General features: G+C 35.1%; 1 protein-coding gene across 1 annotated transcript; it reads left to right on the top strand.

Moving 5' to 3' along the window:
• Window positions 1–3,263: 3,263 nt before the first annotated feature.
• LOC133334350 (serine-rich adhesin for platelets) lies at window positions 3,264–9,491 on the top strand. Its single transcript, XM_061542639.1, has 8 exons — window positions 3,264–3,490; window positions 3,578–3,798; window positions 4,176–4,963; window positions 5,033–5,084; window positions 6,807–8,744; window positions 8,812–8,953; window positions 9,036–9,194; window positions 9,265–9,491. Exons 1-8 carry the CDS (start codon window positions 3,266–3,268, stop codon window positions 9,478–9,480), a joined length of 3,741 nt encoding a protein of 1,246 aa, XP_061398623.1. The 5' UTR covers window positions 3,264–3,265; the 3' UTR covers window positions 9,481–9,491.
• The last annotated feature ends 7,667 nt before the right edge of the window (window positions 9,492–17,158 follow it).

Raw genomic sequence — 17,158 nt, 5'->3', positions numbered from 1 at the left:
CAACCCCAGATCACTCAATATATCAATGAAACAAAAACAAATTCGATATTAAAATTTCCTCTTTGAAACGCTAGAGATTCTTTTAAATAACACTTTAAAAACTACTCATCAAGTCCCTATTATAAAGGAGCTCGTTTATAATGGTTGAATAGGCCAATCCGGCATTAAAACTACATACGACGAATCCCTAGTCTTCCTTCAGAGAATTATATGACCTTTAAACACTTAAAAACAATCTGGAGTCAAATCACAAATCCTCACAAATTCAAATAAAAAGTTGACATACACAAGGACAACACAAGATACACTTAAATAATTTGTCTTATAATAATTATCAATATTAACGAATTTTAAAAATATTTCTTTGGGAATCCCTTTAAGGCTAAAGGCATGGGTTTATTCCCAACTCATTGTAGGTATTAAAATTTATCGCTTTCTTATTTTTCTTTTGATATACTTCCAGATAACCGCCTATCTTAGCTGAGTAGCACCGTTACCTCTGTTCCGGCCAAAAAATAAAGGAGGATTTAGATTACCATCGGCCACACAAAATTTGGTTTATGTTGCTGCTGGCAAAAACAGCTGAAAGGCCACACATCCACACACACAACACAAAAGGCTCGTTGGAGATCCAAAAAAATAATCACTGACCTCCTCTTGGGAATACCGGAGGCCAGTAGCAGATTGGTGTTGGCGTTTTTCTGGGGAACCTACCAAAAAATATCTCCCGTTTATACTCATATCAAATCACCTCATTATAAGAAAACTCACGGTAATTTTTTGATTCCACCGGTTAACAAAATATATCATTAAATAAAAACGTTTACACATATATTGACTGTCGTTGTCTTTTTTTGGTATTTATTTGGATTTTTCTCAACAGTTTTGTGGTGCACTCAGACCTGTGGCGGTTAATCCTAGACTAGAGCTATAATCTTGCTCCTACCCTTATTTATAGAGTCTACATTTTCCTCCATTTTCATCAATTTTCCAATAATTTTTTAGGAAAATACATTTAATGGCGAATGTTGCACTAAATGGCTACCCTTTTTCAGGGTTGATAAAAACGTAGTAATAAGTACACTGAACACAGCCTTATTTTTTATTGATGTGGCTACACTGTTCATTTCCTCAGTCTCTTCAGTTCGGGTTTCACACGCAGAGCGCGCGCGTCAAATAATTTATTGGTGATTTTAAATTTAAAGGAAAATTATATTTTTGGCGGAGTCCACCAATCCATGTATTGGCCCGAACGAGTGGCTGTGCTTCAATTGTTGCAGATAGTTTGGATAGCGCCGCCCTAGAAAAAAAAATTATTCATCCCACCCACCCACGCAACACCAGTAAGACGAACTGATTTCTCGGGGTTTACATTTGAAACTTTTTTAAGCAATTGTATTAAAGAAGAATATGGGAATAAAGGAACGATATATGGTCTGTTCCCGTACTGCAGGAATCTACTAGTTTTTACTACGATAACGTAATTTTTCTTTATGATATCGAAAAAAAATAGTAAAGTCAGGTAGATTCTTGCAGTACGGGAACAAACCAATAAAAAACGAACTAAATTACGATCTGGACCTAGTTCCTATCCTATATTGGAATAATTTCAAGGAAGTAGTTCGTTCCGCAATTACCCAACGATACCACAATAAATAAGTATTCCATTTAGCGCAGCTGATGTTTCGGTTAATTGTCAAAATGAGTAATTTCTTGAATTCGATGTGCAATGTTGCCAACCATGTGAAATATTATAAGGAAAAATTTGACAGATGGTCGTGACAAAAACAAAAGTTTTTGTTTTGTTACCATTGCACCATGGTATAATAATAAAAGGTAACAGCAAGTGTTGTACAAAAAACGATACAACAACCACATGGAAAATTGTTGTTGTAAGTTCTACTAGTGTCAACTCATTTGACAGAAAAATGTAAACAAACAAAGAAATTATCATCAAATTATTTTTATTTTGAAAATGGAATATTTTTGAATCCTCAAAATAAAAATTGAAAAACATGAATGAAAATCTATCAAATTTATATTTCTATCGCTTCCACATCTTTCCTTTAATTGAGCCACTGCCATATATATGTGTAACACATATGACAATGCTGGGAATAGCGAGTTATTCCTTCAAGAAAGATTTGCTTCCTCAAACTTTCCCAGCAGGCAGATTGAGTAAATTAATAAAGAACAATTTCAAATTGTATGCGTTCCCAATTTTCCTGTTGGGTGATTTTTAAAAACATAATTTGTCAAATTCATATTGACACTAGTATAACGTTGGAATCAAATCAGCTGGGATTTGCTGTTACCATTTATAATTGTACCATGCCATTGCACAATGAATATATACTCCATTTAATGCAGCTGTCTATTAGATTAACTGTCAAAGAGCAATGTTGCTAGCAACTTGTAATGCTGTCATTCATGAAAATAATACTAGATAAAGTCTGACAGATGGTCTGATAAAAAACAGTGGTTTTTGTTTTGATATAATACATTGCATCATGGACCGAACTCTAGTAATTAGATGTGTGGCCAATTGACTAGTTTATGTTCAACATTTTGACATTTCCATCACTGATGATGGTGGGCGATCTGGCATCATTGTAAATATGGCGTCGTGAGCAAGTTGCAAGTGTTTATTGTGATTGCTGCATTTTTTATTAAAATTTTTGGTGGAAATGTAATTTTTAATTGTAAATATTTAGTGAAAAGTGTTAATTCATATCTCCACTAACGAATTCCAATCATTAAAAGCCCCAGACACTGACCGAAAATTGGGAATAGGCACGAATTGAGATTTCGCAAAGAGTGCTGCTGCAGTCGCCAACGAATAAATGAATGGAATCAAGGATTTATTTGTCAAAACCATAAAAGCAGCACGACACCACCACCGCAAGAAAGAACAACAAAAACAATAACATAACGAATACGTCGCCGTCGACGTCAACTAGACACAAGACGTCAAGATAAAAAAAAAACAATTGCCAATACGAAATCAGCAAACCAACGACAGAGCGACAGAGACTGGGCAGAATTCAAATTGTTTGAAAGGCAGGTGTTTGATGGTTGACGTTGGTGGTGTCGCTTAGACATAAACAAGAATAATTAAGTAACCTCCATGGGAGTAATTAGCAAGAAAGCAACAAAACGCCAACCAGAAAATTAGAAAAGTGAAATACACAAAACATAAGTGATTTGTGAATTCTCGACGTGGAATATTCTGACAGCTCGAAGCCACCATGAATCTCTTAACATAATGAGTTCTTCTCTAGCAAGTTCGAATGCAACGGGTCCTGTTTCCACAATGGCGGGATCAAATAGCGTGTTGCCTAGTTTAATAGGCAGTCGACCAATACCAGCGGCGGCGGCGGCAACAGTACCCATACATCCGCAAATGGCCGCCCAATTTCGAGAAATTCACAAAAATACTTGGCTAAAACGTTTAACAGCTGAAGGCAAGAAAATTTGTGTCGGTCCAAAGGTAACTTTCTTCTCCATCTGCCGAACGGCCAACCTTGTGGTAGTGTTATTAGTAGGTGGTGCTAATGATTGTTTTGTCCCATTTTAGAAATGCGAACGCAGCTGGGTTGTGTTCTGTGTACATGACGACACCGAGGCATTGCTGGAGGGCTATGCCGAACCCAGACAAGCTCCTTCTCATAATCCAGAATGGGTTGTATCACTGCAGGATACATTACATATTTCTCACGCACTAATTCCAAACTCACATGAATTCGAATTTGTTGTCACGCTTAGCAATGAAGTGTTGCGTTTTCATGCTATGTCATGGTATGTTGAAATATCCCCCAGTAACCTCAAAAGCATAGTCGTACCTTGCAAAATACAAAAAACTCACACAAATGATGACGAATGAAAATTTCTTTGTACCGGATTAAAATTTGACTTACAATGCTAGCAACCACGCACCTGAAATTTCGTTGCTTGCAATTACAGCTGCTCCACTACCCACTAGTTGTCTAATAACCCAAACGATTATCTAATTGGTGCTTCTTTCATTTACCATTAACGTGCAGTACAATTATAACATTCCGCACATTGCAAAACAATTTCATTCGTTGCATTTGTTGTCGTTGTTGTTGTTGTTTGTGAGGAGTTATTAACGTTTTGAATTTGTTTGGCTTATATTTATATCTTCATTATTGCAGGGATATTATGCAAGAATGGGTCGAAACATTGCGTTCCAAATTGAGAGAAATGAAAATACTTTCTCCTAGGGAGAACCTGTATACAAAATTGCCTGAAGTTCGACTGCCCTTATTGCCAACGAGGGATCCAACATCGCCATTGCCAGCACCGCCGCCTGTCCCAGCTGCAATAGTGCCTGGTGTAGAAAGAGTTATTCCACCCAGTCTTCAACAACAACAGCTACAACAAAGTACAGCCAGTGTAAACGATAACAATTCCACAAATGAAACTCGAAATGAAGCCGATAATACAACCACTGCATCCACTTCCTCAAATACTTCCACAAACGATAGTTTTAATATTAATACAACAACCACAAATAGTATACCGTCCACAACAACTACAACAATATCTAGCTCTACATCCTTGTTTACTAGTACTAATGGAACAAACACGTCGACAACGTCCACTCCTCTTCTGTCGTCTATGTCGAATACTTTAACACAAAACCTATTGAATATGTTGTCGGATCCAATAAGTGCTTATAGCGAACAAATTAACGATGCAAATTCATCAACTTCTTCCGTTGATCTGGACGAAATGTCAAATGTAACATCAAAAACATTAACACTAAGCTTAGATAGGGGAGATTTGCATTTCAGTGATTCCCAATCGACTGAGGACGAATGCATTGGACCATTGTTACGCAAACCCAGTGTGCGATCAGGCGATTTTAACAATCACGGAAGCAGCAGTGTTAATAATAGTGTTCGTTTGGATGTGCTTTCTGCTCATCGTGCTTCTGCAGGTAATTGAGATTCTCTTACACAATGAAATGAAAATGTCTATTTACAGAGTTTTTTTCATTCTTTTTAAGATCATGTCCGAAATCTTGAGAATTTATTACAATGCGAACGTCGAATACCACGGTATGTAAATATTTATTTTCTTTGATATTTCATATGTTTTTTTCTTATAATCCTTATTAAAAAGGTAAAAATAGTTTTTTGCAAAACAAATGCATATATAAATGAAAAACAAAAATATAATAACATAATGTGAAAAAAATATATTATTTCTCGTACTTCTAATCATTCACAACTGCCTCATATTTCTTTTCCAACTCATCTAAGATTTCCCACAATTCTATTTTACCAAATTCGGTTTGCGATTTTATGAACATTTTGCGCAATTCTGATATGCTCTTTAATTTGGCTAATTTCACTTGTAACCGCTGAGTCATCGACTGAATATTTAGACGCCTTTCGTACTTTTCACGTAGTCTTGTTTTCTTATTCAGCCATTTTCGACAAAGCTGCTTCGCTATAGCCCTCTTATAATTGATTAATTCAATTTCGAAGTGTTCGCTCAATATTTGCTGAAGTTCAACATCAAATTCTTTTATAATATTCATAAATTCCAGGTCACTTGAGTAAATGGGTTTAAAAACAGAATCAAATAGTTCCAATTGCCTTGGCACAGACGTGCAATGTTTCAAGTGAAGAAGTTTTTTGCGAATGCTATTTAAAAAATTGGTTTTAATATTGGAAAGGCTTGATTCATTTTCTTGGTGAAATTTTTCTGCCAATTTCCTTAGTTTTAGATTTTCCATTTCCTTCTCCGTCAATTGCAAGCGTAAGCTTTCCAATTCATGTATAAGTTGGGGAATTTCGGATATAACCTGAGTTGGTATATTTTCCTGATTGAGCTCATCTTGAGATCTGACGAAAGACTCATCACATGATCCTCCGTGTGACTTGTAGGTGACATTAAATTCAGTTCTGTAGCTGATACTATCAATTTGGCTTTGATAATCCAATTCACCCAAAACACTTTCCAAATTCCGTTTGCAATTATTAAGATTAATGAATGGTTGTGACAAATAACCCGATTCTTGAATCTGGTTATACATTAATGTACACAAACAGTTGCGTGCTAACTTATCTCCTGTTTTTGATTGATTAAACACTTTAAGCCACTTAAGACATATATCGATGTCGCTAGTTTCGGCTTTCTTTAATATCATATCTCGCAACTCGGCAACCTGGTCCCTATATAGTTTATCCAATGTTGCGGACCTTAAAGTTAAGTCGTTGGTTTCATTGCTATCAAAACTCTTGTGCATTTGTAAGATTTGTTTGATACAAAGGATATGTATACGAAATATATATGACTGAATATTTTTAAAAGTGTCACGTCGACTTTGTCGATTTTGATTTTTTTGCTCTTCATTCGAATTGACTTTGGAAAACATTTCAAAATAAATAAATGAAAACATAAAGCGGCAGGTAGGGTATAATACATAAATACTACCATATTTAAGGGCTTTAATTGAGTAGCAAAAGAATTCACTAAATAATGTTTTAAATACTAGATGAAATAATTGGTAGAATTTTAATGTGAAAGTAAATAACAATATATAAACATTTCCAAGTCGGAGCCATTCTGACACCTATAACTGTCGGCCTCCTACAACCAAACTGAATTAATCTTAAAACATTGTTCTGCTGATTTTAACAATAATATTGTCCATATATTTAACTCAATATAGATACAAAAGCATACGTTTTATTTTCATGTAACATTGATTGATCTCTCAGCTTAATCGTGAATAGATATTCATTATTTGGATTTATTACTCCTTATTTCAGACCACACACCTCTCGATCCCTCTCTGTGGGAGCCGTTGATAAAACCAGTAATCCATTAACAACTAATTGTCATAAACCTGAAGTCACAACTCTAAATGATACTCATCAATCATTGGTCGTAGCGAATTCCTGCTCGCGCGGTAATAATATTACAGAACTTGAGGTAAATTCAGAATTTGAAAATCAACCGTCGACCACTTCAACGTCTTCGTCAGTTGATACTAAAACGAACATCACTATAATACAAGTCTCTACAAATGTGATTAATGGTGACAAAACGTCAACTTGTGATAGCGATTATGAACCTCCTAAATTACCCCATAAGGCATCTAACGCGGAGATATTCACATTTCCCGAAACACATGTTGCATCTGCAGTAGCGTCTGCGTCAGTGAAACATACCAAACAGTTTGAATACAAGAGTAATGTACAAATCATTCCGTCCAGTAGTAGTAGTAGTACGAATAGCAATAGTAGTCAACAACACAATAGCAGCACAATTCAAGTTATAGGCGATACAGCAGCAGTACATCCGCAGTCGGTTGGTAATCAGTACACAACCCCGGCAAAGAAAACACCCTTGGCTTCAAGCGGGGCAGCAGCATCGACAGCAATTGCCGATCAGTGTAAGATAACTACAGTTCATGTAGCAGGCACTGATAACTCGTATGGGACTTGTTTCACACCTCCATCGGCCATGAGTTCAACGTCAGGACAACCGCCAACGTCCACGCCAAAATTGCCCAAGAAAATTATTGTATCGGCAAATACATCTGGAATCACAAATATAACCGTAAATAACACAAATGAGTCGAAATCTATGGCAATGCGAAGAAGTTCTTTGAAGGAAGAAGTTGAAAAGGCATCCAAGTCAAGTAATCGTAGCAACACGATGCATTACGAAAAGGTATTTCTATCCACAACAGCCAATACGGCTGTTGAGATCGAATCACCAACATCGTCCAATGCAGCCATTATTTCGGAAAACATGAGTGTTATGCCATCGTCTTCCCAACAACTGCCAAATGCATCGGCACCAATGTCACCGAAATGGAGTTCTCCTCTTAGACAATCCAATCAAAATAAATCAAAGGTAGATTTAGGACCATTATCGCCAATCACAAAGTCTTCAGTCAATGGGGTCAATGATAAGAAGATAAAGGCACAAATAATAAAGCAAGCCAGCATAGAACAGCCAGAAAGTCGAATAAAAACAACGCCAATAACATGTCAAGTTAACCAAGATCAGCCGCCTACTCCCCTCAAAGTGGCAAGTCCAGCACTTCAGAGGAGGAGAATCGTGTCTCCATCCAATGCTCCGCCAGGGCAGATTCCTAGACCACCTTTCCTCTTAAGGAGAGGCCTCACCGAGGCCGTTATTACTGCAAGGCCTAGTCGTCGAGATTTTCATATACTCAATAAAATGTCTTCATCCAAAACGAAAAACTCAGCTCCGCATTCAGTGACAAATGTCAACAACAAACCACATAACATATCTAATGCCAATAACAATGGTGATGTTCCTGGTCCATCGGCAGCTACACAAACACCTACCCACATGGCTATAAATCGAACGGCATCTGATGCCGTGGAACAACGCAGGCGTAGTTCCTCGACTTCCGACGCCCAAGGACAGCGCAACTCACGCGGAGCCAACAACAATGAATTTTCCAATCGCCCTAATCCAGCATCGGGAGCAAATCCAGCTTTGCGTCAACCACCGCAACCATTTCGGATAAGCGATAATATTTTAGGTGGAGGTCCCAGTGGACACCATAATACTTCGAACGCGTCGCCGGCAAAACGAATGACATTGCGGGAGCAACAAGTCATGCAACTACGTCGTGAAATAATGCATCCTGGAGGTGTACGCTTACAGCTACGACGAAAAGATTGTGTGGGTTCCATAGCCTGGGTCGATGCATTCGGTGCCGTATGGTGAGTTACCATTGAATATAATGTTATGGGCGTATCCGTTTTAATGTTAGTGATACTATTTAAACAGGGTTGCTGGATGGAAGCAAAAGGAACACCCGGTATTATATAACGCCCTGCACATCGGTGATCAGCTACTTTCTATAGCAGGCGTTACTATAAGTTCAGCAGCCGAAGCCAATAAAATTATTAGGAATACAAATACGCTTTTTGTAAGTAGTAGACATGATCCTCACAGGCAATGGTTACTGTTTGTCCTTATGTTTGTAACGTTTGCTTCATTTTTGTTGTAAGGTTGAAGTTTTGGTTCGTCGCATTCCATTCGGCAGGGGCTATGCCATTCGTCGAGAAAGAGAAGGTCAATGCTTGGGATTAATACGGGATGGCAATACAGCAACTATTGTCGATGTTGTGCCAAATAGTTTAGCAGCTAGACACGGATTACCTCCAAAGGTATTTCTTACTACATATATATTCACCTGTTAAATGGATACAAATGTTTTTTTTTTTTGTTTTTTTGCAGGCTCAATCATGTGATGGCACAACCTTAACCTTTTGGGTACTAACCGAGATAAATGGTCGTCCCTTGAATTTGTTCTTTAAGGACAATGAGATACGGGATCGTCTAAATTCGGTGGGTCGTGATATATCCATATTGGTGCAGCCGTCCGATTTAATAACGAAGCTTAAAAAACAACTGAAGTCATTGCGCGGCTATAAGGATTATTTGGTGCAATAACCCTAAATGAACAGTGCAGAAAACAAATTCTGCACGTGAAAGATGTTTCAAATCTTGTGTTTCTTTAATATGCAAAATTCCAATTGTTCTGTATTTCAGAGTTTTGTAGGGCAGTTTGGAATTGGAGTTGCATAATTTTTATACTCATATTTTTTGTAAAATGTTCTTCACTTTTTTCAATTATTTAAGACTTTGAAGCGAATCATTCTGCTTTTAAAAACGTGTAATTGTCTCAAGAAATTTGTACTAGGAAAAAATGTATTATGTAACTCATAGTCAGTATATAAATCAAAATAAGAAACTTTTAGGCATATATATATATATATATATATATATATATATACATTATAAACATTTTAGAGAACTTGTATTTATACCTTTTGCATATAATAAATACATAGCGGAAACAAATCATTCACTTAAGCATATACATATATATAAGATCGTTCATATATCTACATAAATATATATTTTTGCAATCACATATATTTTTAACATATATACAATTAGTCATAAGTCTTTATATAAATACACATATATACATATAAAAGTATAGTTAATTACTATCTAATTCTATTTAACAAACAAAATGAAAGAAAAAAATACTCACGAATCAACATACTTGCTATGGGTTTTGGCAAAATCATTTTTAGGCAATAATGAAACAGTTATAGGCAAAATTGTTATTTGGTAATTAAGTGCAAAACATGTAAATTTACAATTCATTCATTAATGACTTTTTTGAAATGTTGTTAAACGCCTCCACTTATTGAGAACAATCGATTACAAAACACTAAAATTTAAAACTAATAGAATTTGAAAGGAAAATTCAAACACTTGTAATCTAGTAATAATTTTTTTAATTATCCCCTTTGGTCAAACAATGCGGTAAAATTATTTTGTTTTATTTTTCATTTTTTGTGCTTTGTTTAAATTCGTCAAATCAGATGCAATATTATAGTGCCTATTTTTTATTTAGTAACGAAACGATTAATCAGTTTTATGTTTGTCCCATTTTTGTGATTGAATAATGAAATTGATTTTTTAAAACGTGATATACATACTTATTTCCATTAGAACGTAAGCGATATAAATCTATATATTTGATCACTTTTCCTAAATAATAAAAAGCAATAAAGTAACCCCATTATCATGATTTTTAAACACATTCTATCCATTATAAAATCTCCTTCAATAAGACGGTGAGTATACGCCAAAAAAAAGAAAAAAAAAAAAACATTGTTAACGGTAAAAATTCATCAGAATTGAATTCAACTTCGGTGACAAGGTCTATTAATAGGGTCAACAAGGAAGCGTAAAACTTCACCCAAACTTAAAAAATGTTTTCACAAGTATAACCATTTATGTTGGTTTTTCTCGACACGAAAAATAAAAATTAACTCAAAATCATGCAATGGTATTCGCACTTATGGGTAAAAAAATCATATAAACATTTATTTCTTTACTCATTGGAAATAAACCAACAACCATCAGCCTTATTCTGGATAATCGCTGGGAGATATCTCGCATGTAAAAAAATTTCGCTTTCACATTCTCGCCTTATTCTGAATAAATAAGGAGATGCAAAAAATGCGAAATGCGAATTCGAGTTTTCGAAAATGGTGGTTGAAAAATAGATTCGTGTTGCCATATTGTAATTTAAATTGTAATGTGTGTTGCCATATTGTAATTTAAGTTGCAATGTGTGTTTCCCCGTTTTTTTATTAAAAATGTTTACTTTTTATTGTTATTTAAACTTTTTAACAATACAAATGTGAAATATCAATAATCCGCTGTATAAACGCTTTGTAATTAAAAGAAAATAAATAAAAGTTTGAAAATATATCAACCTACAATAGGCATGTGAAACATCTGTTCATTGTTTTGATGCAATTTGGTGCAACAACTACAATAGATTACAAATATAATAACATTTTTTATGATGGCAAAAACACAACGAATAATGGGAAGAAATCTGCGATTGAAGTAATTAATTCACAGTTTATTGTGTCACTACATACTTGTGTGCCTTTTTATTTAATTTCGATATTTTATTTCCCCAAATTCTTAAAGTGGCCAGTTATGATTTGCTCCTACTCCTTTATTTCTTCCTTCAAATAATGCAGACGATAATTTTGAAAAAAATATTTTTTATTTTTATTTAAGTTTTTCACTGTTAAGCGGCTCATTAGGCAAATTTGGGTTTTCCATAATTTTTCCAAAATGCATCAAACTCGTCTTAAATTAACGACTTATTAACTTTATACATTCCTTCTGCATGCATCGTTATCAATAGGATTTCCAATGGCATTTTATTTGTTTTTTTTTCAGTTAAAAATTAGCTTACTATCATTTATAATATTCTAAATCGTCATAGAATAAGTATTGTGTAAATATTTTTCATAAAAATATTTATTACTTATGTTTTTGTAGTCAGCTCCCTTTGAATTTATTAGCGAAAAAATTCGCACAAAATTTTATTTCATTCTCCTACTCCCTGTAATCCAGAATACCTAATTTTTCCCCAAAGCGGATTATTTTGCTTTCGAACTTCATTCAGAATAAGGCGAAAGCGAGAACGCGAAAAAATTCACAGGAAAATGTTCAGAATAAGTCGAAGGGGAAGAGCGAATAAATTCACGTGGAATTGACATCCAGAATAAGGCTGCATATATTTTTTGCCCAAACATAATTTTTTTGCAAGAATTTTATTCAGTATTGAAAGAATTTTATTCAGTAAGATTTTGCAACTCAGGTAACAATTGTTACCAAATGTTACTAAATGTTGTCTGTTTACACAAAAATCCAGTAAAAGAGAGTCCAAACACAAAAATTATTTAAAACAATTTTTTTTTTAATTTGCAAAGTTCAATTTGAAGTTAATTACAGAAAATGGAAGAAAATTCGTAAGTAATGCAAATTATTAGAAACTAATTCCTTATATATTTTTAGGCAAGTTCCAGATAGAGGGCAATGTATTGATGCAGGGAGCTTAAATGTTCCCGGGGAACATACCAGATCAATTTTTCTTTTATTATTATTATTTTATTTTTAATATTAAATGCAATACAAATAAGTGTGTTCGTCCTTTGTCATAGACTAATGAAAATAAAGACGACGAAATACTCAAAAAATGCGCAGTCAAGTGACTCAAAATAAAAAACTCAAAAATTTTTAAAGACGTTTTTTGTGGAAAATGGTCTATTTTTCTTTAATGTTTTTATCTGAGGATATAGTTTTTGCTTAAAACTAACTATATTTAGTGGCATTCCAAATTAAAAAGTTCAAACAATTAAGTAAATCAGCATTTAAAATTGAGTAGCGCATTCAGCAGACTCAATTCAGAGAGGACTGGTGAGAGCATTTCGTCGTCTATAGGTTCGTTCGTTTACTTTCCCAGTAATATTTACTCAGTAAGAATTTGCAGAGAGTAAATACGAATTTTTCCTTCTCAAGAGAGAAAACTGCAAAAAGTAAACGAACAACATCCAGTAAAAAGATTGTTTCGACACAGCTGATTAAAACAACAAACAAATTGGCGCAAACTAAAAAACAGCATTTTTATTAGAAAAATGGATAACAAGCGGAAAATGTATGTTGTTTACCAATACTTGCGTTTTCTTCATCAATTTTAATGTTTAATAATACAAAATCAATATAAAATTCACAAAACAATCAATTTGGTTGAGGACAATTTTGTTGTTTGTTTACAAAATATAGGAAAACCGCTGATTAAATATCAGCTGATGGTACAAGAAAATTCTTACTGAGTAAATTTTCCTTGTAAGAATTTGCAAATACTCAGTAACACAACTGTCAAATCTGCTCTCTCAATTCACTCTCTTTTACTGGAGTTTTGGGTAAACGAACAACATTTTGTAATAATTTGTACAAATTCGTACAAATTATTGAGTAAACGAACGAACCTTATATTTTCATTAGTCCAGTGTTGGGCAAAATTAAATTGAGAGCTAGTGTGTGCGAGCGTAACTGAGAATTCACCATTAAAAACGGCTGATGTAAGGAGAAAGAAAGAGAAAATGTGTTTACCCATCGACCCTCAGTTACGGTAGCGTATATGGGTAAGCATGCCTGCATTAGTCTATGCCTTTGTTTGTTGTTTATTTTGGCGCAAATCAAATGTTTTCTTGAATCAGCTGTTTATTTGCTAAATCTTACTAAATGTTGTCTGTTTACTTTTTTCAGTATTATCGCAAAAGAGAATAAGAAAGGCTTACTATCTGAACTAGAACTTACTGAATAAATGTTACAGGAAAAGTAACCAGACACACTTAATAAGACCAGCTGGATATCTACAGTTTCTCAAGTATGCTGTCAAAATCCATTATTGTGAATTGACTTCCATTGCGAAAACCATGACCTATTAATAAGGTCATCCAGGGACCATTTTCAAAATAAACGACTTGTGCCAAGATATATTTAACACTAGATTGCCGAAGTCAGTCAATATGACTGTTTTTCAATTTCAAGTACAAAAACAATTGTGTATATTATGCCCAGCTTTTTAAAATTTGGTGACTTTTTGTACCACATAGAACTACGTTTATTAATCATAGTAGCTGCTTCCTCCCCTCTTTCATTTCCCGTATTCACATGTGCTATACCTATATTGCCTAAAAGCGGTCATTTTGACCTTTTTGAAATATTAAATAATCAAACTGCTTTTATTATTGTATAAAGTAAATTTCTTATATGCCCAGATTGGTACAACAACATCGAAATCCGTTTGCTACTCTAGAAACACAAACGAACACACAAATCGGGAAAAATAAATTTTATATTTCCAGTCGATTTCACACTTAGAGTAAAGACTTCCTCTTTTTCGAACATTTTGTCCGGAATTTTTTGAAATGGGAAACTCAAAAAACAAATTATAACAACGTTTTGTATGATTGTAAATAATGTAAAAAATATTAAAAAATAAGTTAAAAAAAATTTCGTTACACAAAAAAAATTCTTTCAGAATGAGGTCATTTTGACCGATTTTAGGCAATATAAATACAAAATTCCCGTCTTTCTAACATCGGCCCAGCTGTTGGTGCAAATAAATGTCAAAAATGTTGTTGTAATGTTGAACCAAAAATTAAAAAACTCTCCGAATTTCGAAGAGTTTTTTGGCAATTATTTTATTAACATTTTCTACAAGAATTTGTGTAAAAAATATTGTCAATCTGTTTGTTTTGGCAAAATATTTTTGACATATCAACGAAATTCTTGCTGTACGGGAGCAAACCAAATGCTGAATATATTTTAATAAAACGACATATACATTAGAACTTTTTACCTGGTTAACATACTTTATTAGGATTTATTTGACATATATGCAAAGGAATTGACAATTGAAACCCACTGGGTTAACGAAATCCGGTCTATAAGCCTCAATAAATAATTGTATGTTTTTCGTATGCCGGACATTCATTTGTAATCTGTGTATTTTTTTATATAAAATTTTGTGTTTTTGTTTTTTTTTTTAAATATTCAAAATAGTTTAATCCTATTAACGAAAAAATATTGATATTGTATTTAAATTTAAAGTTATACCCATGGTACAATAATACAAAAATAAAATAAATATACGCAACAAGTGTTTGTGTTTATTTGACATTTTTTCAACACAAAATTAAAAACGCGAAAAATTAATGAAAGGTTATGATTTCTTCCCAAAATCCAGTAGGGAATACCATAAAATTTTTGTTTCATCCATAACAAAGTAATTACTTCCAGACAAACGTGTTAAAAACTTTATTTTCATTTCAATTAAACTTGAATATATTTCAATTTATTTTGAATTTATTTGATATTGTATTCAAAACAATACACACATACCCAAAATATGTATTTTGATTTGATTGAACAAGCCACCTTGAGAAAAAATTATAATCAGTTGGTAGCAGTGCCCTACCTTGTAATAATTATACCATGGTTATACCCAGCAATGGTATTTTTACGCACAGAATGAGTATCATCTCAAGCATAGCGCATATTTAAAAAGTACAATACTCTGGTTTTCAGTTTATAATAAATTCAAAAAAGAACATTTCATTTATACTTTTACAAAAAGTCTCTACAAATATACCATAAGTATAAAAATAGTTGTGAAGTAATTAAATCGTCAAGTCTATTGACTTTTTTGGATTGTATTACTCGTATAGATCTTGCATTAGATCACGAAACATGGCTGGATTTACATTACGCCTAGGGGAGTTGCCAATCTTCTACTAGGCGCGTCTTTCCGGTTGGTGGATGGGAGTGAAACTGACCTAAGTCCCCTAGATCAACTTTTCTCTGCACTTCGTGGAAACCGTGGACCAAAATGGATCGGGGGGTAAAAGATGGGTAAAAGAAGTAAAAAGAATAATGTTACGGTGCAGGGAATTAATAACCCAGTACCGGCGGCAATCGTGTCGTCGAGATCAAACGATTGTGATCCGACTGTTGGAGTGCATCTGTTACAAGTGCATCAATTTAATACCAAAACGTTGACGAACCGGCTATACCTTTGGCAAATGCGCATGTCAAGACTGACTGATAATCAGTCTCTGGCTGACAGCACTGTAGTTCTTGGAGGGGACGACCTACACGGGACTCTAAGCGCTATCCGCGATAGTCTAGATGAGAAAGTAAGGAACTTTTCGACCAGTTACACAGATTGGTACCGGAAGAGCAATGTTGTGGATACGTTTCCGGAGGAACTGCTACTAAATCTTACCCTAACTGATGATGAACTGGACACCACGGTGATCCCAGCCATGCCTACATAGGGGGATAGCTGTAGTAGTAACGAAGGAAGCGCAGACCCTGTTGACCGACCGACTTCAAGTCTGATTACCACAGGTCCTGTGTCGGCAAATTCGTGGGCGAGACGCGAATTTGATCCCGCACGATCTCCATCGTGAACTCGAGATGGACAGGATCTCCCTCCCGAATCCTACTACTCGCACAAAAATGGTTGAATCGGCGAAGCCCACTGTCTCTGACAAAGGTGCTAAGCGGACTTCTGACCTGAAGCCCAGCTCGAAGCCGAACCCTAGTGGGAAGGCACATGAAAGGGCAATTGAGAACATCCCGAAACAAAATGTCACCCATAAGGGTGATCAACGTGTGGAGGGCTCTTTCTCAAAGCCCGATTCTGCACCTAGCGACAAAAGTGATGCTAAAGCTTTGGGTGGATCCACTAGTGGTCGAATCAGGAAGAAGAGAAAGTCAGGCAAGGAACCATCGTCTCCTGGGGGAGCAAATGTCGCCCCACAGAGCAAATCTGTGAAGTGCATCCGCTCTTCAGAAGGTCCGAAACCCTCACCCAAGAAGATGATGACTTCACGTCTGGCAGATCCTTCTACCTCACATGCGGCTGTCGCTGGACAACAAACGGCGGAGAAACAGCTTAGTACAGAGAAGACATCAACCTCCTCTGGAAGTTTGGAAGAACTTACTTACAGCTACCGGTTGTGTTGGGTACCAGGACATTGTGACATCTTGGGTAATGAAAGAGACGACGAACGACGGAACTTTGAGGCATTCTTCGACGAAAGAACCTGTGAACTTGGGCACAACGAACCTATGTGCATCGTGTCAAGATCCATTTGGCAACTCTGTCTACCAAAAGAACGCACTCACTGTTGAACCTGAGCAATGCTGAAATAAGAGTAATGACAGG

The sequence above is a fragment of the Musca vetustissima genome, unplaced genomic scaffold, assembly GCF_032173495.1.
Source record: "Musca vetustissima isolate MV318-11 ecotype Yass unplaced genomic scaffold, APGP_CSIRO_Mvet_v1 utg255718, whole genome shotgun sequence".
In the NCBI taxonomy this organism is placed as follows: domain Eukaryota; kingdom Metazoa; phylum Arthropoda; class Insecta; order Diptera; family Muscidae; genus Musca; species Musca vetustissima.
The sequence above is the reverse complement of the archived record's forward strand: the minus strand, read 5'-3'. Positions and strand labels throughout refer to the sequence as shown.